General features: G+C 40.8%; 1 protein-coding gene across 2 annotated transcripts in view; it reads right to left on the reverse strand.

Annotated features, from left to right (window-relative positions):
* The window catches only part of LOC124552486 (cullin-2-like), a 155310-nt gene that overhangs the window by 69371 nt on the left and 63234 nt on the right, over positions 1-22705 (reverse strand). For both annotated transcript variants that reach the window (XM_047126766.1, XM_047126767.1), the window contains 2 exons: positions 21423-21630; positions 29-191 (listed from right to left, as the gene is read on the reverse strand). In XM_047126766.1, the coding sequence (XP_046982722.1) occupies positions 29-191; positions 21423-21630 (371 nt within the window). The remainder of the gene's footprint in view (positions 1-28; positions 192-21422; positions 21631-22705) is intronic.

Genomic DNA, 22705 nt, shown 5'->3' on the forward strand with positions numbered 1-22705 from the left:
AATGCACCACACAGTTAGGTTGCGTTACCTTGACCCGAGGCGGGCCACACCTCATTGAGCCCACGTTCCTTGACGAGCTTCTCTAGCTCCTCCCTCATGACGACAGCACCGGCAGGTACGCCCCTCAGCAGTGGGTACGCAGATCCCAGCGCAACTCTGTCTTCTGCTCGAGTCGCCCTTTGGCATTCTTCCTGCAGAGCAGAAGGAAGCTCGCTTAAAACAGTCTCTTGTCTCATACAAGAAACATAGTACTCACTAATTCACTCACTCGCGTTTTGATTTCTGTAAATTCTGTCACGAAAGAGGCCCATCAGGGATATGGAAATAATCGAGACATACATTAACAGGGAGAAGCAGTTACTGCTGCAAAAGTATACTATAGTTGAATTCTTTTATCTTGGGGGCTCGCGCATGCCCGCCCAGAGGCGGGAGATTGCTCCGTTGCCAGTTGCAAACGACGCACACGCCAAGAGAAGCTGCGCCATAGTATAGTATAGTTCGCAAACTTACGTTTAGGGGGGAGCGCACAGCTTATGAAGTAAAGCCACCACGGTCGCACTAACCCTTTGCTGCTACAGAGACGTGCTCCCCGCATTCCACGCGATTTTGTCATCACTGCACTGCTCGCCTGTGCTGACACATGGTGTTCCGACTGCTTTGACACACTTATCATTCGATTTCATAAAAACTATTTGGCCCAAAAATTTGATTTTTATACATCTTTTTGACTGATACCTTCCTCCCATAATTGACTTAATTTTGTTTCGATGTTCAATGCAGTTATTGTGCAGCATTAAATGTCGTAAACCATTGCACGAAATTTTGAAGAGTTTGCAGACGTAAAAGTCCATAGCGTATACTTTCCGTATGGTCGATTTTAGTTGCCACAATGTTGAGAATGATATGTGGACAATATACCTAAATTTCACATAAAATTTACTGTATAACAATATATTATTTAATTTAAGTACCAGATAGGTGTCGTATGTAATATTGAGAAATATTTCATCTTTCGCAACTGTAATAAAAGTTTTATTTATACCAGAGTCATTTCGCTTTTTTCTAAAAAGTTCTGATTAAAATAAAATTGGCGATGTACACAAAACTGAATTGTGGATGTAATAAAACAGAAACTAAAATATATTGTCAGTGAGGTGCAGTGCGCAAAAAATTTGTGTTTGTCACAACGGACAGCAAATACTTGCCAAAACATAGATGAGTTGACGAAAACATTGAATATGATGATGTTGGCAAAGCAGCGAAGGAAAAAATTGCGTCAGACAATCAAGTAGCTCGGCAACGTACGAGCCGAAATTCTGCTCTAAATAATACTTTTAATACTGTCGCAAAGAATATATTTCAACATGAATAGTAAAACAGCGACTGCAGAAGAGAAGATATACAAACAAAACAGATAACATGAATATTGTATGTGCGCATTTTGATTGTTTTTAATTGCTGTGAAAAGAAATATTGGAGGACAAAATTAGAAAAACCAAAAACTTATTATGATTATAATGAAGAGACAAAGAACTAGAAATTTCAAAAAACTGCATTCAAACGAATAAAATTCATGAAGTAAGAGACTTCGATATTGCTTTTAAATAAACAAAATAGTCACCACCGAACAAGGTTTGAACTCAGAATCTTTCGCTTAGCAACACTGTTGGTATGACTATGAATTATTCACATTTCATCGAAGTACAATAGAAAATAAACAGTTACTGCTGTTCTTTATTGCGAAAAAGCGGTTCGTGAGAATGATACAAACACCTTTCCTTGCTATCACCTGAATTAGGAGGCTTATTGCTTGTTTGGTTTAATTAATTAATAGAATATGAAGCAATTGGTATAAAGAATGCTTTTTCCAAACTTTCTACAAAATAAAGTCTGCTATCAAGACATTGCTTTTGTTCAATTACTTTATTTATGACTGAACGTTTCTAAAACTGAAGCCACTCATCCGTGGTCTGCACTGCAGTCGAGCTCTGGCAACGTCTTTCTCTGTTCATTGGTTGGCTGTGTTTTGTGACGTCAGATGCGCAGAACAAACCTAAACTTGGCCGCCGTCGTAAATGACACGCACTATAACAACAAATTGCGACAATTGCTAGTCCACCCATACTGATAGGTATGGGAATTACTACTATACAGGGATTAGTCAAAATATGGATATATCACAAGAAACATGTCTGAACATAAATGCAGATGCTAGTCAACCCAGATGGTTGTGCTGTTATATATGACCTCAAATAAAACTTGCGTAATGTCCTCAATACATTGCAAGTGTCCGTCATGGTCAGAACAATGTCGTGTTCATTATGTTGGAGCTAAGTGAATTCAAATGTGGGCATTCTGTTGGTGCTCATATGGTGGGTGATCCCATAACCAAGACTGCTGAAGTGTTTGATGTTTCAAGAGGCACTGTTTCGAAGATTCGTGTCACATACGGGGAAAATGGAAGAATATCATCTGCTAAGTCGCAACACAGATGAAAGTGTGTGTTGAGTGATTGTGACAGACATTGAAGAGGATTGTGATGAAAAGATAAAGAGGACAAAAGTGGCAAAAGTCACCGTGCAACTGAATGGTGCACTTATGAAACCTGTCATCATCAAAACAACATCAAGGGAGGTCAACCCAGCAGCAGGGTAAGCTGGAATTCCAATACCACTCATCAATGATGCAACTGCCTCTTAACAGGAAAATGTGGTGCTGAGCCCAAGGAAGCTAGACTATGGAAGAATGCCATTTGGGTGAATGAGTTTGTTTCACACTGTTTCCAACTTCTGGCCAAGTTTATGTCCCAAGAGTGAAATATGGCAGGAGTTCACTGACAACTTTGGCAGTCATATCATGGTAATCCATGGGCGACATGTGTACTCTCTGCAAGGTTGCATTACTGCCATGCAGTATGTGACCATTCTGGCTGATAAGGTGCATTTCATTTCATGGTTCAATGTTTATTCCCCACAAGTGATACTGTGTTCAAAGACGACACAACCCCTGTTCACAGAGCTTGTATCTTTCAGGAATGGTTTTGTGAGCATGAGAAGATGAATTTTTACTTCATCTCTGACCACCACAATCATCAGATCTAAATATTATTGAGCCCTTGTGGTCTACTTTGGAGATAAAAGTCCAGAATCACTTTTGCCCCCATCATCATTACCAGTAACAGCACTATTTTGCAGGTAGAATGGTACAAGATTCTCTTGAAAACCATACGGGACCTTTGCGTATACATTCCGAGACGACTGGAAACTGTTTTTGAATACCGACGTTTTCCTATACTGTATTAGGCATGTTAATGTGTTGTGTTTTTGGTGTTCCCATATTTTCATCCGCCCACTCTATAGGCCAATTATGATAAAGGCCACAGTTTGCCCCTCTTCTACTACCCTCCTCCTGTTTTTATATAATATTTCATCAAAGCATAAACGTAACTTTTTGACAAAACACTATCACCTGTCTATTTATTGACAAAACAGCTATAGGTTTAACACAAACTTATAAGTTAAGCAGAGTTTACATCTGTGAAACCCGACATTCCAATAAATTAGGGAAGGAGTATCTAATAAGGTGCACTTTTCTTTTGCAAAAGAACATATAAGCCCATTCTGAACTACGGACAGTATATACATACATTATTTTTATTTGTAATACTGTGGTAGTGAATTTCACAGTTCTTATGCTGGGAAATACAAAATTATTTAGTATCTGAATATTAACAAAGTAAGCATATATAGGGCAATTCAAAATGAATGAAGTACAGGTGGTGTCAGCAACATGACCACTTGAGAACTATGCATTCAGAGTTCTCGAACAGTTTTTTTGCACAGGAGGGACAAACACAAGGTCTATCCCATAAAACATAAAAAGAAATCCACGGATGTCATTATTTGAAGATGACTGTGTCATCAAATTCAGTACAACCAACCCAATTGTTTGGAAGATGTCTATTATAAACATGCAAACTTCCATACCCCAATCTGCAGGTGCTACATCATGCAGAAGGATGTAATTTGTTGAATCTGTACCACACTGAGATATCAGCCATTGCTCAAGTATGTCCAGGCAAATGTTTGTTAAAAAGGTTACTTAACTCAATGAAGAAAAATTGACAGCAATGTTTTTGTACCAACACTGTACAGAACACCTTTGGTGAGTCATACTGATTTCTATTACACACAACCCTTTCTTCTGTTTCCCACATCCAAATGTTGTGCCAGTTAACTCTGCTAATTATGCAGAAGGTTGTCTCATCACAAAAGTGCATTACTGCAGCATACGTTTCTTCCTCCACAGTTTCCAGTATCACCACAGCATAATTAAGACATTCGGTTGGTTGGTTGGTTTGTGGGATTAAAGGGACCAGACTGCGACGGTCATCGGTCCCTTTTTCCAAAAAAAATTAAAACCACCCAAAGAGAATAAAAACGAACAACAGGAAAGACGGCAGCCGACACAGGACAAGAGATACTCCGACAAAGAACAGACAAAACAAATTAAAATCACACCAAGTGTGATGGTGGTTCGCCAACCATAGAGAAAAAAGCGAAAAGTCAACCACCGAGAAACGCATTAAAAAAGCAGACTAAAATCGTAGGCCATAGGCCAGAATCAACACAAAAAACAAACACATTTACATTAAGCGATAAAATCCCCCTGTCCGAATAAAACACAAAACTAAGTCCGCTATGGTAGAGTCATCAGTTAAAAGCGCAGGGAGCGTATCAGGCAGCACAAAAGTCTGCCTGAGCACAGTTAAAAGGGCGCACTCCAACAGAATATGGAACACCGTCAAGGACACCCCACAACGACAAAGAAGTGGATCCTCACGACACAGTAAATAACTGTGCGTCAGTCGGGTGTGGCCAATCCGGAGCCGACAAAGGACGATTGAGTACCTGCGGGTGGCTCACATGGATGACCGCCAAACAGTCGTCGTCTCCTTGATACGAAGGAGTTTGTTTGGCATGGGCAGGTTGCGCCAGTCAGTGTCCCAGAAATCGAAAACTTTGCGGCGTAAGATTGCCCGCAAATCAGTCGCCGGGAGGCCAATCTCCAGAGGTGGTTGACTGGTGGCCTCTTTCGCCAGGCGGTTAACATTCTCATTGCCGGGTATCCCAACATGGCCTGGGGTCCACACAAAGACCACAGAGCGGCCGTGACGTGCAAGAGTATGCCGGGGACTCATGGATAGCCATCACCAGACGAGAATGAGGAAAACACTGGTCGAGAGCTCGTAAACCACTCAGGGAATCGCTACAGATCACGAAGGACTCACCTGAGCAGGAGCGGATATACTCTAGAGCTCGAAAGATGGCGACCAGCTCAGCAGTGTAAACGCTGCAGCCAGCCGGCAAGGAACATTGTTCGGAATGGTCCCCTAGAGTGAGCGCATAACCGACTCGACCAGCAACCATCGAGCCGTCAGTGTAAACAATGCCAGAGCCCTGATACGTGGCCAGGATGGAATAAAAGCGGCGGCGGAAGGCCTCTGGAGGGACTGAGTCCTTTGGGCCCTGTGCCAAGTCGAGCCGAAGGCAAGGGCGAGGCACACACCACGGGGGCGTGCGCAGAGGTGCCCAGAAAGGAGGTGGAACAGGGAAAAACCCAAGCCTAGAGAGGAGCTCTTTGACGCGTACGGCGATCGGACAACCCGACCGGGGCCGACGTTCTGGCAGATGGACGACTGACTGCAGGAACAGGACACGGTAATTCGGATGCCCGGGCAAGCTAAAAACATGGACAGCATAAGCAGCCAGTAATTGTTGGCGTCGTAACTGCAGTGGAGGGACACCAGCCTCCACTAGTATGCTGTCCACAGGGATGGTGCGGAAAGCACCAGTGGCAAGGCGTATCCCGCTGTGGAGAATTGGGTCCAGCACCCGCAACGCAGATGGGGATGCTGAGCCATAAGCCAGGCTCCCATAATCCACACGGGACTGGATTAACGCCTGGTAGAGCCGCAACAGGGTAGATCGGTCGGCGCCCCAGCGGGTGGGGCTCAAGCATCTCAGAGTGTTTAGATGCCACCAACACGCCTGTTTAAGTCAACCGGGCATCGAAAACCACCCCCAAAAACCTGTGAGATTCCACCACTGAAAGAAGTTCGCCGGCAAGATAAAGCCGCAGCTCCGGGTGGACAGTACTTCGCCGGCAGAAATGCATTACGCAGGTCTTGGCTGCCGAAAACTGGAACCCATGAGCTACAGCCCAAGACTGCGCCTTGCGGATAGCACCCTGTAACTGACGTTCGACAGCTGGAATGCCAGTAGAGCTGTAGTAAAGGCAGAAGTCGTCAGCATACAGGGAAGTGGAGACAGAATTTCCCACGGCCACAGCAAGCCCGTTAATGGCTATTAAAAACAGGCAGACACTTAAAACAGAACCCTGTGGCACGCCGGTCTCCTGGACGTGGGAGGAACTATATGAGGCTGCGACTTGCACGCAGAAGGTATGATACGACAGGAAATTGCGGATAAAGATCGGCAGAGGGCCCCGAAGACCCCATCCATGAAGCGTAGAAAGGATGTGATGACGCCATGTCATATTGTACGCCTTCCGCATGTCGAAAAAGACAGCGGCCAGGTGCTGACGGCGGGCAAAGGCAGTACGGATGGCCGACTCCAGGCTCACCAGATTGTCGGCGGCGGAGTGGCCTTTACGGAACCCACCCTGAGACAGAGCCAGAAGGCTCCGAGACTCAAGTACCCAAGTCAAGCGCCGGGTCACCATCCGTTCGAGAAGCTTGCAAAGAACGTTGGTGAGGCTAATGGGGCGGTAGCTGTCCACCTCCAAAGGGCTCTTGCCCGGTTTCAAAACGGGGATGACAATGCTTTCCCGCCATTGCGACGGAAACTCACCCTCGACCCAGAGACGGTTGTAAAGGTTGAGGAGGCGTCGCTTGCAGTCCACTGAAAGGTGTTTCAGCATCTGACAGTGGATGCTATCTGGCCCGGGAGCGGTATCAGGGCAAGCGGCAAGGGCACTGTGAAATTCCCACTCACTGAATGGAGCATTGTAGGATTCAGAATGGTGGGTGCGAAAAGAAAGGCTCCGACGTTCCATCCGCTCTTTAATGGAGCGGAAGGCCTGGGGGTAATTCGCAGAAGCGGAACTCATAGCGAAACGCTCTGCTAAGCGGTTTGCAATGACGTCAGAGTCAGTACAAACTGCTCCATTCAGGGAGAGCGCAGGGACGCCAATGGGGGTCCGATAGCCGAAGACGCGTCGAATCTTGGCCCAGACCTGCGATGGAGTGACATGGAGGCCAATGGTGGACACATACCGCTCCCAGCACTCCTTCTTGCCTTGGCGGATAAGGAGGCGGGCCCGCGCAAGCAGCCGTTTGAAGCCGATAAGGTGGTCTATGGAGGGATGTCGCTTGTGACGCTGGAGCGCACGCCGGCGATCTTTAATCGCTTCAGCGATCTCAGGCGACCACCAAGGCACAGCCCACCGCCGAGGGGACCCAGAAGAACGGGGAATGGCAGAGTCGGCGGCAGTAACGATGCCGGTGGTGACCGATTGAACCACCGCATCAATGGCATCACTAGAGAGAGGAGCGATAGCGCCAGTGGAGGAAAACAAGTCCCAGTCAGCCTTATTCATAGCCCATCTGCTGGGGCGCCCAGAAGAGTGACATGGTGGCAGTGCCAGAAGGATCGGAAAGTGGTCACTGCCACACAAGTCGTCATGCACACTCCATTGGACAGACGGTAAGAGGCGAGGGCTACAGATAGAAAGGTCGATGGCGGAGTACGTGCCATGCGCCACACTGAAGTGTGTGAAGGAACCATCATTTAGAAGTGAAAGATCGAGCTGTGCCAATAAATGCTCAATGATGGCGCCTCGACCTGTTGCCACTGACCCACCCCACAGAGGGTTATGGGCGTTGAAGTCGCCCAGTAACAAGAAAGGTGGTGGCAATTGGGCTATCAGTGCAGCCAGGACATGCAGCGCGACATCACCATCCGGTGGAAGGTAAAGACTGCAGACGGTAATAGCCTGTGGTGTCCACACCCTAACAGCGACAGCCTCTAAAGCTGTTTATAGAGGGACAGACTCGCTGTGGAGAGAGTTAAGGACATAGATGCAGACGCCACCAGACACCCTTTCATAAGCTGCTCGGTTCTTATAACAACCCCGATAGCCACGGAGGGCGGGGGTGCGAATTGCTGGAAACCAAGTTTCCTGCAGAGCAATGCAGAGGAAAGGATGAAGGCTGATAAGTTGGTGGAGCTCAGCTAGATGGTGGAAGAAACCGCTGCAGTTCCACAGGAGGATGGTTTTGTCCATGGCTGAGAAAGGCGTGACGGGACTGGGAAGGCAGATTACGCCGTTGGGTCACCTGCTGCCTCCGATTGAGCACCTGTGCTAGTGCTATGCATGGCGTCTGAGGGACCGGCGAGATCGAGGTCCTCAGCGGACGCCAGAATCTCCACCTCGTCCTCAGGCGCAGAGCTCATAGGAAGCGGCGGGACGGGTGCCACCGCAATGTCGGTATTCTTGGGGACGTTCTTCTGTTTCTGTTTCCCTCGTTGTGCCTTCGGTGGTTCAGGCGTGGAGGGCTTCACAGGGTCAGCCTCAGGGATGGACGACGACCGTGAGGCCCTACGACCAGGGACTGGTGGTTGTTTGAGCCACTTGCGGGTGTCTGCTGTGCCGCTGGTCGGAACTTGCAAAGGGAGGTCCCCAAGGGACCCCTTCCTTGCGAGAGTAGCCGAAGAAGTCTTACGCTTCTCCGGCTGGGAAGGGGGAACTGATGTCCCCGATTGTTGGGGGGGGTGTTGCTCCTGAAGTAGATGGAGCAGGAGCAACAGGTTGTGAAGTGCCCCCCACAAGCAAGGGGGCTGGTGGATGCTGACCGATCTTAGAGCCGATTCGTGATGACGGGAGAACCGTCGTTGCAGCAGCGGCGTAGGTCGACGTCATTGCCACATGATGGAGCCGCTCATTCTTCCGTTTAGCCTCGGGGTAGGTCAGGCGGTCCAGGGTCTTATATTCCATTATCTTCCTTTCTTTCTGGAATATCCTACAGTCCGGCGAGCAGGGGGAATGGTGTTCTCCGCAGTTAACACAGATAGGAGGCGGGGCACATGGAGTATCAGGATACGAAGGACGTCCACAATCCCGACACGTGATGCTGGAAGTACAGTGAGATGACATGTGCCCGAACTTCCAGCATTTAAAACACCTCATTGGAGGAGGGATATATGGCTTCACATCACAACGGTAAACCATCACCTTAACCTTTTTGGGTAAGACATCACCCTCAAAGGCCAAGATGAAGGCAGCGGTGGCTACCTGATTATCCCTCGGACCCCGATGGACGCCCCGGACGAAGTGAACACCTCGTCGTTCTAGGTTGGCGCGTAGTTCATCGTCGGACTGCAGAACAAGATCCCTGTGGAATATAATGCCCTGGACCATGTTCAAACTTTTATGGGGAGTGATGGTGACGGAAACATCCCCCAACTTGTCACAAGTGAGCAACCTCCGTGACTGGGCAGAGGATGCTGTTTTGATGAGAACCGACCCAGAGCGCATTTTGGACAAGCCCTCCACCTCCCCGAACTTCTCCTCTAAATGCTCCACAAAAAACTGAGGCTTAGTTTGCATAAAAGATTCACCATCGACCCGCGTACAGACAAGGTACCGGGGTGAATAATCTCCACTGCTGTCTTTAGCCATGTGTTCCTCCCATGGAGTGGCTAGGGAGGGAAATGATCTTGGATTGAATTGCTTGCCATTGAGGTTAGACCTCGATCGCTTAGAGACTGTTGGTGGAGGCCCACCAGCGAGGGATGATGTACCACGCTTCATTGCGGGTCATCCGCCCTGATGCCACCCACTCCAACCAGGGGCTCTCCCCACGGGCGCCACTCAGCCACAGCAAAGACCACCTGGCAGGATGGCCTTTGCTGGGAGTCCCGATGCCCCAGAGAGATAGGTATCTACTCCTCGACATACGTGGGGAGGTAGCAGCTCAGGCATCAGCAGTGCGATCCCTGTGTAGTCAGGGGGCTACCACCAAGAGGGTACATGACGACCCCGCCACAACGGACTGGCTACCGTGCTGGATGTCGGGTGTCGAATATCCATATGTGTCAGGAGGGCAAAGATGGAAGTTCATAATAGAGGGCATGTATGCTGCCCGGAACACACAGCAGCTGATGTGACTGGAAGCACGGTGTAAGGCTAACTCCATGACAATATTGGGTGTGCCAGATCTTAGGGCAAGATGGATATAGAATACACCACGTACGGCGTCCTTCCCCAAATGGTACGCACTAACAGAAAATTTTGAAAGGTAGTGGTCAAACCCCTTAGGGGACCATCACATTAAGGCCGAAACGTTTGAGATTCCTTTTAGTTACCTCTTACGACAGGCAGAAATACCGCGGGCCTATTCTTACCCCCAAACCCGCAGGGGGATAAGACATTCGACGTAGACTTACTGTTTCGATTTCTATAAAATTTGAGTTACATATGGATTCCCTTTCAGTTTTTGTTTGAGACCATGCCCATTTATCTGTAACTCCCTAATGAAATTGTACATTGGTTTCTGTGGACTACGATCCGACAAAAAAAAAATTGTTTCAATGTTTTGTACCCTGTACACAGGGCCAGCTAGTATTTTTTTCCTCTGCACAAACTGCTTATGCCAGCCACAAAAGTTGTCAACATTCGGATGGGCTCAATTGTATGTGACAAAATCTTTCCTGTAATGTGATGACAAAACTACAATTGTTGACACACAGAGTGCCTTCCGCACAGGATCTGACATTTTCACTTATGACACGGAACTTTTCACCCACGCATCATTGCCCATGCACCAGCTTTAGATTCACTGTACTAGCATAATGTACAAAATTTTGAATCTTTTTTTTAATTTCTCTGTACCTCTTGTTGATCTACAGATATGCATTAAATAGTTATAGCCACTTATCTCTACAAAAATTGCTAAATTGCAAATCAATCCATTTCCAAAGCTGTCTAAAGAACTGGATCCTGAGTACAGAATTACACTGGATTAATCTTTAATGCAATTTTAATTAAATTAAATACTCGTTGTTACATACGCTGTATTTTCACTAAGGAACTGTAGTCACAAATCACACTACTTCCATTATATTTTGCTTTTCAGATCATACATGTTGCCCACAAGATGGTGCTACAGTACTGCCCCACATTTCTCTACACTTCGTTAAGACGCTACCACTACACATTTCACATTGTCAGAAGTAGTTATAACGGTATGTAAAGTGCAGCATGCACTGTGGCTAACATCATAGCAATGAAATAACATGGGCACTTGCCCGTAAGTGCCAACAGAAATTGCGGATGGGAGTCCACCCCCGCCCCCGGTGCCACAGATATCTCGATCACCTTCTACTCGAGATTTGTGCATACTTCAACATTACAGAATGTTGGTCGGTCCAAGTTTTCTTTCGTCGTGCATATGGTGACCGGAGGGAGAACAGAGGTAGCAAATATTGCACAGTGCTGATACCATAGCAGCTTGCACTGTGTTCAGACTAATTGCTGTGATGTTAATTGATGTACCGAAGTAACAAGGTTTTGTGAAAGTGCATTACAATAATTTTCATGCAGGATATTTATTTGTAGCAAAGTATATAAAATTAAATCAAGCCCACAGCTCAAGGTTGTAATGGATCTGGGAGATGTTATTTTTTTTACCGTATTTGTCGATACCGAATTGTAAATGTTTTCTTATATTTTTGTCAGAATTTATTATAATTTGTCTTATTATATGTTAATTTACTTCTGTTTTTGAGAGTAAAAGCATATTGATTACTATTAGAAAATGTATCGAAGAATAGCAAAGAGACTGATTACAAGTGGAAGCTTGTGTGTTGTGTAAAACATCTTTGATGCTGGAGTCGTCTTTGACTATAGTCAGTCGGCAGCTAACTCTTGGTGTGTGTTGACGGAAGAACAATGTGAAGGTCGCAGTCATAAATAATTTTGAATTATGTTACTATTATTTTTGTATTAACTAAAAAGAAGAAACTACATTTGAAGAAACTGTATTTGAATCACCAAAATGAGAGAAACACGTTGAACTACGTCATTTCTGCAGCTGACATAGATGCATTGTGGAATCATACTTAGACAACTGAAGCCAAGACTAATATCGCCTTGCAAACGTCTAACGGAAAAGGTACTGTCACGAAATATGGCAAATTTAAGTAAATAAAAAATTGTGATCATATTTTCAAATTGTGTCTTAGCCGGGATGCCATATTTCAACTGGGGACTGTAGCTGGGATATTGTGTTCAAGAGATCTTCAACAGTGCTACGAGGAAGAAAGTTTTTGTGTGTTAATACCAGTTTCTTCAGAATGTGTGTTACAGTGTTTGTGTTCATCGGGAAGTAAAAGTTTTGGAGAAGAAATGTTTCGGCAAAAAATATAATTTTCGACAGAAGAAAATACTTCAAGAATTTTGGTCAACAATCACATGGATGGAAAATGTGGTTTCGCAACAGTAGAAGAGTGTTCCAGATAAGTCACGAAACCCTCGTATTTTGTTAAAACAATATTTTTATCTTGTTTTGTATTTTTGTGTATAAATTTTTGTTCTTCACAATGACTTATGAGATTTTCGAGAGTATTGTGCCTAAAGTAGAAAGTAGTAATTTAATAGACATCGAACATCAGGACAGGTCAAATAAAACGGAAAGAACCGATCAATTTGATTTAAAAAGTTTTCTTGTAAATTTCACGAAAGAAATTAAACAATCAGTTGACGACAATAAGACTTACTGGGATGAAAAAATTGATAACATTTTGTTGCAAGTCCAAGCAATCAATACCCAAGTGGGTGAGCTTTCGAACAGAGTTGGCAGTGTTGAGGAAAAAATTGAATCTGTGGAAGCAAAAGTAAATGAAATTGATGCTAAATTGAGCGGTGAAATTAATACTGTAAGAAATGAGTTACTGGTAGATAGGGAAAGAAATTTAATTGATTTTAATGAGATGAAAGGGGAAATTAAAAATTTGGATGAGAATACAAAAGTTTTAGTAAAAAATGTAGAACAAAAAACTGACAATCGTTTGGTTACTCTAGAAGAAAAAGTAGAATGCAATGATTTTGAAAACAAAAAATCTGTCAAAGAACTTAGCGAAAAAATTGAAAGTTTTGACATTGAATTTCAAAGCAAAAATTACAATGTCAACACATGTAATCTTGTATCTAATATTCCAGTGAAGCACTTTTCGGTAGATGGACCCTTACGTCCCGTTGATTTTATGCAGTATTGTAAGGATTGTTTTTTACCTCACTCACCAGATGAAATAAAAATTAAATTTGTGAAAAAATTCTTGGAAGGGGAAGCTTTGACTTGGGCAAACCAGATTGTAACTTTGGGGATGACCTTTTCAGAATTTGAATCAAAATTTCTGGAAAAATTTTTGGATGATCTTAAACAAACTAGAATCAAAAGTGAATTTCTGAATGGGCGAAACTATAGAGAATCAGATGGGAACATGAAACAATTTTGCAAAAGTGAACTTCAAAAACTTATTCATTTAACAAAACCTTTGGATGACTTGATCAAAATTGATACCTCAAAGAGAAGATTGCCATCAGCAATGCAGTTGAGTTTAGTTCATTGTCCTGATAGTAATGTAGAGCAGTTTCTCAATTATATTCAAAAGTTGGATAGGGTAACAACAAGAACACACAGTGGGTTTACTCAGAAAGGTAATGGTCAAAATTGGGGAAATGATAACTTTCAAAAAAGGGAACAAAACAATTATCATGGTGTCAGTCAAAATTCAGGGGGATATAACAATTTTGAAAAGAAGGACCATAATTTTTATCCAAAACAAGAACAATATTTTTGCGTTAATAATCAACAAAATAGAGAACACTTTAGGGATCAAAATCACAGAAATTTTGATAGAGGTCAGTACAATAGAAACTACCAACAATCAGGTAATGTTTGGCATAGGAATGGGATCAGAAATGTTGATCAGAGACATTGGCAGAACCACAATCAGCAGTTCAAACAGGAACCGGAAATAAAAAACGAGTAGACACCCCCTTGAAGGTCCGCAAGGTTGAGGCAGAAGGTGAGCATGATGAAAAGACCAATGGATGTGACTATCATAAACCCAAACAGGACAGTTCCAAACCTAAGCTATCACATGAGGTCATTAGTTGTTACTTATTGAAGAAATTTCAAGAGGAAAATAATGATGATAAAGATAACATTTTCAGTACACAAGAACATACAGTAGATAAAAGTAATTGTGATTCATTTAATTTAACAGAGTATAACACTTGGGCAGAAAAGAACAACACTTTGTCAGATGATGTAATTTGTAGTAGTTCAGAGATGTGTGTGAATGAAAGAGAGAATGCATGCTGTGAGAATGAAAATGTTGGTGAAAGGGATCTGGTAACTTTAGAAAGGGGAAATAATATTTTGGGGGATAATTTGAATGTGTATGACCTGAATATGTGTAATGATAATGATGTTGTTGATAATGATGGTAATGGTATTGATGATGATGTTGAAGAAAGGTATTTCATTAGTTTAAATAGGGAGTTGGGTATACACATGGTTGAAAATGGATTAAATAGTGAGAATATTATAGAAATTCCCAGGGATGTTACCAGGATGAATAAAGCTCACAAGCTGGATGTATGTGAAAGTGTGAATTTTGATGTTGGTAAAGAATCTGACTACACAAATAACGATGACACGTGTATAACTTCTAACCTAAGTGAAACTTTTACAGAAACTAATGATACACACACATTTCTTATGAATATATGGCTGAACAGTGAAACTATTTCTTTTGACAAGAACTTTAGAAAGATGCTTATTAATGTATGTGAAACTGTATGTCCTGAGTGGTGGAAAAAGATGAGATATTTTATTTTTGAAAAGCTGAAGGATAAGTACTTCAATAGTATACAATGTGATTTGGATGAAAATTCTTGGCTATTTGAGATAATAGAGAGTACTCATGACAATTTTGTGTCTTGTGCAAATTTTATAACTGTGACAAATAATACATGTAATGATATACCATATGATTCTGATAAGTATAGGTTTGGGGAAATTGAAAGTGATTTATTACATGAGGATACAGGTTCTGAGAAAAGTGATCAATTTTGCAGTCCTTATATAAACGTTCAAATTGGGTCATGGATTGATAAATGTTTAATTGATACAGGAAGTGAGATCTCGGGGATATCTGAAAGGTTAAGCAAGAAATTGAAAGTGGGGAAAGATTATGTTGAAATGCCAGTTGTTGGGGTAAAGATAAAAGGTGCTACTGGGAAGAGCAGTAAATTGGTAAAAAGCCAGGCTTTAGTGACATTTTTAATTGAAGGCAAGTTGTTCACACATGGATGTTTTGTAATTCAGGAATTTAATGAGGATTTTCTTTTGGGTACGAATTGGATAGTAAAAGTAAACACAGCATTTGATTGGGTTGGAAGAAAACTTTTGATAGAAACTAGTGAAAGGGAATACATTCAGACAAATTTTGTGAACACACTTGGTGATCAGAGTAATGGAAATTTTGACAGTATCAATTTACTAAAAGAAAATAGATTGGAGAATATTGAAACTCATAGATTTGATACTGATGAAGTTGAATTTGGGAATTTAGTAAATTTGAAAATTTCAGAAACGCTAAATTTATCTGGGGAGCAAAAACAACAGTTAGAAAATCTGCTGTGGGAATATAGTGATGTTTTCAGTGACATACCTGGAAGGGTAAAGGGTTATCAGTGTGAGCTTCAGGTAAAACCTCATGAACCATTTTTCATAAAACCATACAGTATTGCAATATCAAAAAGACCTGCTGTTGAGAAAGAGCTGAAAAAGATGGAAGGATGTAATATAATAGAAAGGAGTATCAGTGCATATAATAATCCTCTAGTAGTAGTTTCGAAAAAAGATGGTGGAGTAAGATTGGTTTTGGACTCTAGACACTTAAACTAAATTTTGTTCAGACAGACAGACCATCCTGAAAATATTGACGAGTTACTCTATAAATTTACAGATATAAAATATATGTCAAGTTTGGATCTAACTTCGGGTTTTCATCAGGTACCACTTTCGGTTAATTCTAGAAAATATACTGCTTTCTTGTACAATGGTAAGAGTTACCAATATTGTGTTGTGCCATTTGGGTTAAATTCTTCTGTTTCCGAATTTATAAGAGCTTTGGATCATGTACTGGGGCAAGAACTTGCGTCTAAACTGATGATTTATGTAGATGACATTTTGGTTACAGGGCAAAATTGGGAGGAACATTTTTTGATTTTGAAGTCAGTTTGTGAAAAACTTAGCAAAGGGGGGGATGACATTGAAATTAGAGAAATGTAAATTTGCAGTTTCTGAATTAAAATTTTTGGGTCATGTTGTCACAGACAAGGGAATTTTGGCAGATCCAGAAAAAATTAAAGCAATTTCAGAAATTCCTATTCCTAAGACTAAAAAACAATTAAAGTCGTTCTTTGGGTTATGCGGTTATTACCGAAAACATATGAGTGATCAGAGTCTGAATGCACCATGTTTAAGTCAATTACTTAAGAAAAACACTGTTTGGGTTTGGGATAAAAGTTGTCAGGAAGAGTTTGATAAAATTAAGCAAGAGTTGAGGAAGCAACACTTATTACACAGACCTGATTTTAATTTACCATTTTGTTTGAACACTGATAGCAGTAATTATGGGCTTGGAGCAGAGTTATTTCAAGAAAGAGTAGAGAATGGAGTTAAGATACATTGTACCATAGCATTTGCAAGCAGAATGTTGCTCAAGCATGAGAAAAATTATACAGTTACAGAGAAGGAACTTTTGGCAATTCATTGGGCTTTTACAAAATTTAGAATTTACCTTATTGGACATAAAACCATAGTATTTTCGGATCACAAAGCTTTGAGTTACTTACAAGAGTGCAAATTATACCACAGTAGATTGACCAGGTGGGCAATTTTTCTGCAACAGTTTGACTTTGAAATCAAACACATAAAAGGTTCTGAGAATGTAGTAACTGATTCACTTTCAAGGTTACCAATTGGGGGAGAAAAGGAGATTTTTGAACAAGAGGAGGAAAAGCAATTTAAAATTAGATACTTGAAAGGGGTGGAAAATGAAAAAACAATTAGAGCTATGTGTAACAAAATTAGAAAAAATCAAAATTTAGATCTGAGTTGGAAATTAATCAAAGAATGTTTAGGCAAGAAGGGGTATGAGAAACTTGATAAATTTTACAAATTGCATAAGGGGATTTTATTTCGGAGAACAGATGTAGATTCTGATAATTGGAAACTTTGTTGGCCAGAGGCAGATGCTGATAAGCTGATCATTTACATACATGAAAGTTTTGGTCATTGTGGGATACAGAAGTGCATTCAAAAGATACAAGAAAATGTTTATTTTTACAATATTGGAAAGAAGGTAAGAAAAGAATTGGCAACCTGTGACAAATATCAGAGAGTTAAAGTGAGCAATCAAAGATGTGGTGGAGAGATGCAAAACATTATTCCGGATAAACCTTTAGATCTTATTGAAGTGGACTTATATGGAATGTTACCAAAGAGTAAAGGTGGTCACTGGTACATATTTGTTATGGTAGATGTATTTTCAAAATTAATTAAACTATATCCAGTGAAAAAAGCTACTAGCCATGAAATTATAATAAAAATTGAAAGAGATTATTTCGAACAGGTGGGTAAACCAAAAGCTATATTATCAGATAATGGTTCACAGTTCACCTCTAAAATTTGGAAAAAGTTTATTGAAAGATCAAAATTGAAGCATATACTTATATCTGTTTATTCTCCGTCCACCAATCCTGCAGAAAGATATATGAGGGAAATTGGGAGACTTTGTAGAACCTATTGTAGCCATAAACATCCAACCTGGTTTGAGCACATTCGAAATTCTGAAGATATTATGAATAGCCTACAACATAGTTCCACAGGATTTTCACCGTATGAGATTATGTTTAATATTAGACCTCCAAATCTTACATCAGAACTTACTGAATTTCCTAAATGTACACCTTTAACTATGCAAGAGAGAGAAGATATTGTCAGGGAAACTATGAGGAAACAAGGGGAAAAGAGGAATAAAAGACATAACAATAGGGTAAGATTAACCACTTTTAAAATTGGGGATCTTGTTCTGGTCAAATCTCATGAAAGATCAAAAATGTTAACTTCAGAAATTAAAAAATTCTTTGATATCTATATTGGGCCTTTTGAAGTCACAGAAAATCCACACCCTAATGCTTATCGTTTGGTGTATCCTAAGTCAAAGAAATTATTTGGTCTCAGGAATGTTGTCTCTTTAAAACTGTATAAACAGAAATCATAATTTCAAAATTTAAATAACCTATTATCATCTAAAACAAAAGTCCTCCACTGGAATACGCTTGTTAGAAAAAAACTGCCTGTACAACCAAGTGTGTATATTTGCATGTATAAATTAATAATTTGAAGTCACATGTTAATTGAAACTGATGAAAAAACACTGTTGTAACACAGAATGAGAGAAAGATTTATTTTTACTTTAAAAAAAAAAAAGTCTCCATAGTGAGCATTTCTGAATTTTTCTAATTTTTGGAAGCTAAGTCTTCCCTGTGGATGAAGGCATGCATTTGAGGACATGCATGCAAAGGTATAAGTTTCAAAACCAATTTTAGATAAAGCCTCATGATATATGAGCAGTTTATTGTTGTTTATACTGATGTTGTGGGGAGCAAAAGTACTCTTCACAAGAATGTGACTTGTAGTAATATTGTAGTAGAGAGGAAAGTGTACATAAATAATTGCAAAAAATTTAGATAATACTGATGTATCTTTAGCTGTACTAAAAGAAGAAAATCATAAGGAAAAAAAAAACCATGAGTAAAAAAAAAAACATGAGTAAAAAAAAATTTTAAAAGAAAATCATAAGCAAAAAAAATATACAAAAGAAAAAAAAAACACTACACTATATATGTCCAGTATCATTTTTACTGTTACAATATGTAAGCATAATGAAATTGACATTAATATAAAAATAAATAAATAAATCTTATTCTATGAAATGAGTTTTACCTTCCTATTATTTTCAATCTGTATGTTAGAATATTTCTCATGTATGTTTTATACCATGTATATTTGTCAGGTCAAATAATTTCTTTACTTGAATTTTTTTTGTGTATGGGATTGATGGGGAAGTATCATTGCAACAACAGCCAGTAACAAGTCCATAGATTCAAAGAGTCCAAATTTGGAAGAGGTTATCAGACTGCATCATTAGTGTATTAATTGTGTAATACAGATCCATCACTGAGTGTGGTCGGGATTGTGTTGTATATGTCCATAACAACAAAAGCCCTGGGGAGCAGTTGTAATGGATCTGGGAGATGTTATTTTTTTTACCGTATTTGTCGATACCGAATTGTAAATGTTTTCTTATATTTTTGTCAGAATTTATAATAATTTGTCTTATTATATGTTAATTTACTTCTGTTTTTGAGAGTAAAAGCACATTGATTACTATTAGAAAATGTATCGAAGAATAGCAAAGAGACTGATTACAAGTGGAAGCTTGTGTGTTGTGTAAAACATCTTTGACGCTGGAGTCGTCTCTGACTATAGTCAGTCGGCAGCTAACTCTTGGTGTGTGTTGATGGAAGAACAATGTGAAGGTCGCAGTCATAAATAATTTTGAATTATGTTACTATTATTTTTGTATTAACTAAAAAGAAGAAACTACATTTGAAAAAACTGTATTTGAAACACCAAAATGAGAGAAACAAGTTGAACCACATCATTTCTGCAGCTGACATAGATGCATTGTGGAATCATACTTAGACAACTGAAGCCAAGACTAATATCGCCTTGCAAACGTCTAACGGAAAAGGTACTGTCATGAAATATGGCAAATTTAAGTAAATAAAAAATAGTGATCATATTTTCAACTTGTGTCTTAGCCGGGATGCCATATTTCAAGGTCAAACAATAAGCTGTTCACTGCAAATGACTACTGCAGTACCAGCTCAGGAAGACTGGCCGCAGTGGCAAGCATTACAAAAGCTTCTGAATTGTATAGAGTAGTCCCAGGAAGTACCAGGGTATCAGGCCTCAAGAGAAAAAGACTACTGTAAATCAGGTACTTGGTCCTTGGGACTTCATGGAAGAGCTAGTGTGGCCCATACGCTAAAATGTTTGTAGAACCCTGCTTTAAAGGATCAAATTCTCACCTATAAAACATCTCATTACTTTATACAAATGAGTTAATGTATTAAATGTAGCCTTTAAGCATGTAAGCAAGAAAAATTTTAAGAAGGATTCGAAATTATGCTTGAAGTTCGTTGAAAGTTACTAAATGCTATCATTACGAAACACTGGATGGATGTAAACAAGATAATTTGTGCTCCATTTTGAGCAAAAGCTATTTTTAATGAATTTCAATGTTTATGACACCATATCTCCTGAACTATGTATTGCACAATGATATAATTTTGCAGGTACATTCAGTGATACATGTAAATACTGTTTTGAGAGTTGAGTTAATAGTGAAGAAGTAATAAATTAAAACAACATGTCTGACGCTGTCGTTTTACTGCATGAACAGTAGAAATTTAGTAAGTGATAAGCTCTTTTTCCTTTCATCATTTTGTGGAGCATTTTAGAGAGAAAAAGTTTTTTTAAGGGTTTGAAATTATATGTGAAGTTTGTTATAAGTCACTAAGTGCTCTCATTCTCAAACAATGGAAGAATGAAGTCCAGTCATTTGGCATTGTCAATTACATTGCCTTGTCTGTGTTAAATGGTTCAAATGGCTCTGAGCACTATGGGACTTAACTTCTGAGGTCATCAGTCCCCTAGAACTAAGAACTACTTAAACCTAACTAACCTAAGGACATCACACACATCCATGCCCGAAGCAGGATTCGAACCTGCAACCGTAGCGGTAGCGCAGTTCTAGACTGTCGGGCCTAGAACCGCTCGGCCACTCCGGTCGGCTGTCTGTGATAAATTTTTTAATATAAGAGGATATCTCTTGATGAGTAGATTATGACAGCATCTTAAATTTTTAAATTCTGTGAATAACTACACAAAATATTTAAAACCAAATTTTTGTTGCCCCTGGAAGCCGTTATACAGGCAACTTGCATATGGGAATGCATACTGTGCCTTCAGTAATACAGACAGAGCAAAAAATAAATAAGATACTTACACTACACACAGTTATTAAATGGTCATATTGAGGAGGAGAAGAGAAAATTATGGTTCTTCATTTATTATTACTATTAACAGAAGTGTATTTGACACGTAGAGATTGCTAAGTGAAAGAACACAGAAACTGCTCTCTGGAATGGTTATAATTTTTTAAATTAATAATTTGGAACACAATGCGCACCTGAAGAAACTGCAGGTGATCCGAAACGAGGTGCTGCTCGCAGCGCTGGCGGAAACGCGACACGGATGTCTGGTGCAGGAGGCGGCGCGCTCGTTCCGTCTCCTCCCTGAGGAAGGCGGAGACGGCCTTCACGTAGTGTGCTGCGTCCCCGTGCTGCAGGAGCTTGGCGGCCCTCTGCCGGTAGACTTGGGCACTTGCCTCCAACAGCCTAAAAAACAGCAATGTGAGCCCAATACACAAATGTTCTAGTTAAAGGCCTACAGTGCATCATCTCAGCTGTTCAATTGGATGTGAGATTTTCTGCCAGAAAGGTCACAGCTTGTAGTAACTGAAGGGAAGTCACCTAACGAAACTGAAGTTATACCTGGAATTTCCAACCAGCTGTTCTTAATATACATAAATGGTTTAGGAAACAAACTGACCAGTCCTCTTATGACTGTTTGCAGATGATGCTGTCAAGCATCATTTACCATCTAGTAAAGTTGTCAGGAGATCAAAACAAATTACAAAATGAGTTAGATATTTGTATGGTGTTTGACAGAGCACTGAAAGACCTGAGTCGAAACAAGGCCCCAGGAGTAGACAACATTCCATTAGAACTACTGAGAGCCTTGGGAGAGCCAGTCCTGACAAAACTCTACCATCCGGTGAGCAAGATGTACGAGACAGGCGAAATACCCTCAGACTTCAAGAAGAATATAATAACACCAGTCCCAAAGAAAGCAGGTGCTGACAGATGTGAAAATTACCGAACAATCAGTTTAATAAGTCACAGCTGCAAAATACTAACGCAAATTCTTTACAGATGAATGGAAAAATTGGTAGAAGCCGACCTCGGGGAAGATCAGTTTGGATTCCGTAGAAATGTTGGAACACGTGAGGCAATACTGACCCTACAACTTATCGTAGAAAATAGATTAAGGAAAGGCAAACCTATGTTTCTAGCATTTGTAGACTTAGAGAAAGCTTTTGTCAATGTTGATTGGAATACTCTCTTTCAAATTCTGAAGGTGGCAGGGGTAAAATACAGGGAGCGAAAGGCTATTTACAATTTGTACAGAAATCAGATGGCAGTTATAAGAGTAGAGGGGCATGAAAGGGAAGCAGTGGTTGGGAAGGGAGTGAGACAGGGTTGTAGCCTCTCCCCGATGTTATTCAATCTGTATATTGAGCAAGCAGTAAAGGAAACAAAAGAAAAATTCGGAGTAGATATTAAAATCCATGGAGAAGAAATAAAAACTTTGAGGTTCGCCGATGACATTGTAATTCTGTCAGAGGCAGCA

This window comes from Schistocerca americana, chromosome 10 (assembly GCF_021461395.2).
Source record: "Schistocerca americana isolate TAMUIC-IGC-003095 chromosome 10, iqSchAmer2.1, whole genome shotgun sequence".
Classification (NCBI taxonomy): domain Eukaryota; kingdom Metazoa; phylum Arthropoda; class Insecta; order Orthoptera; family Acrididae; genus Schistocerca; species Schistocerca americana.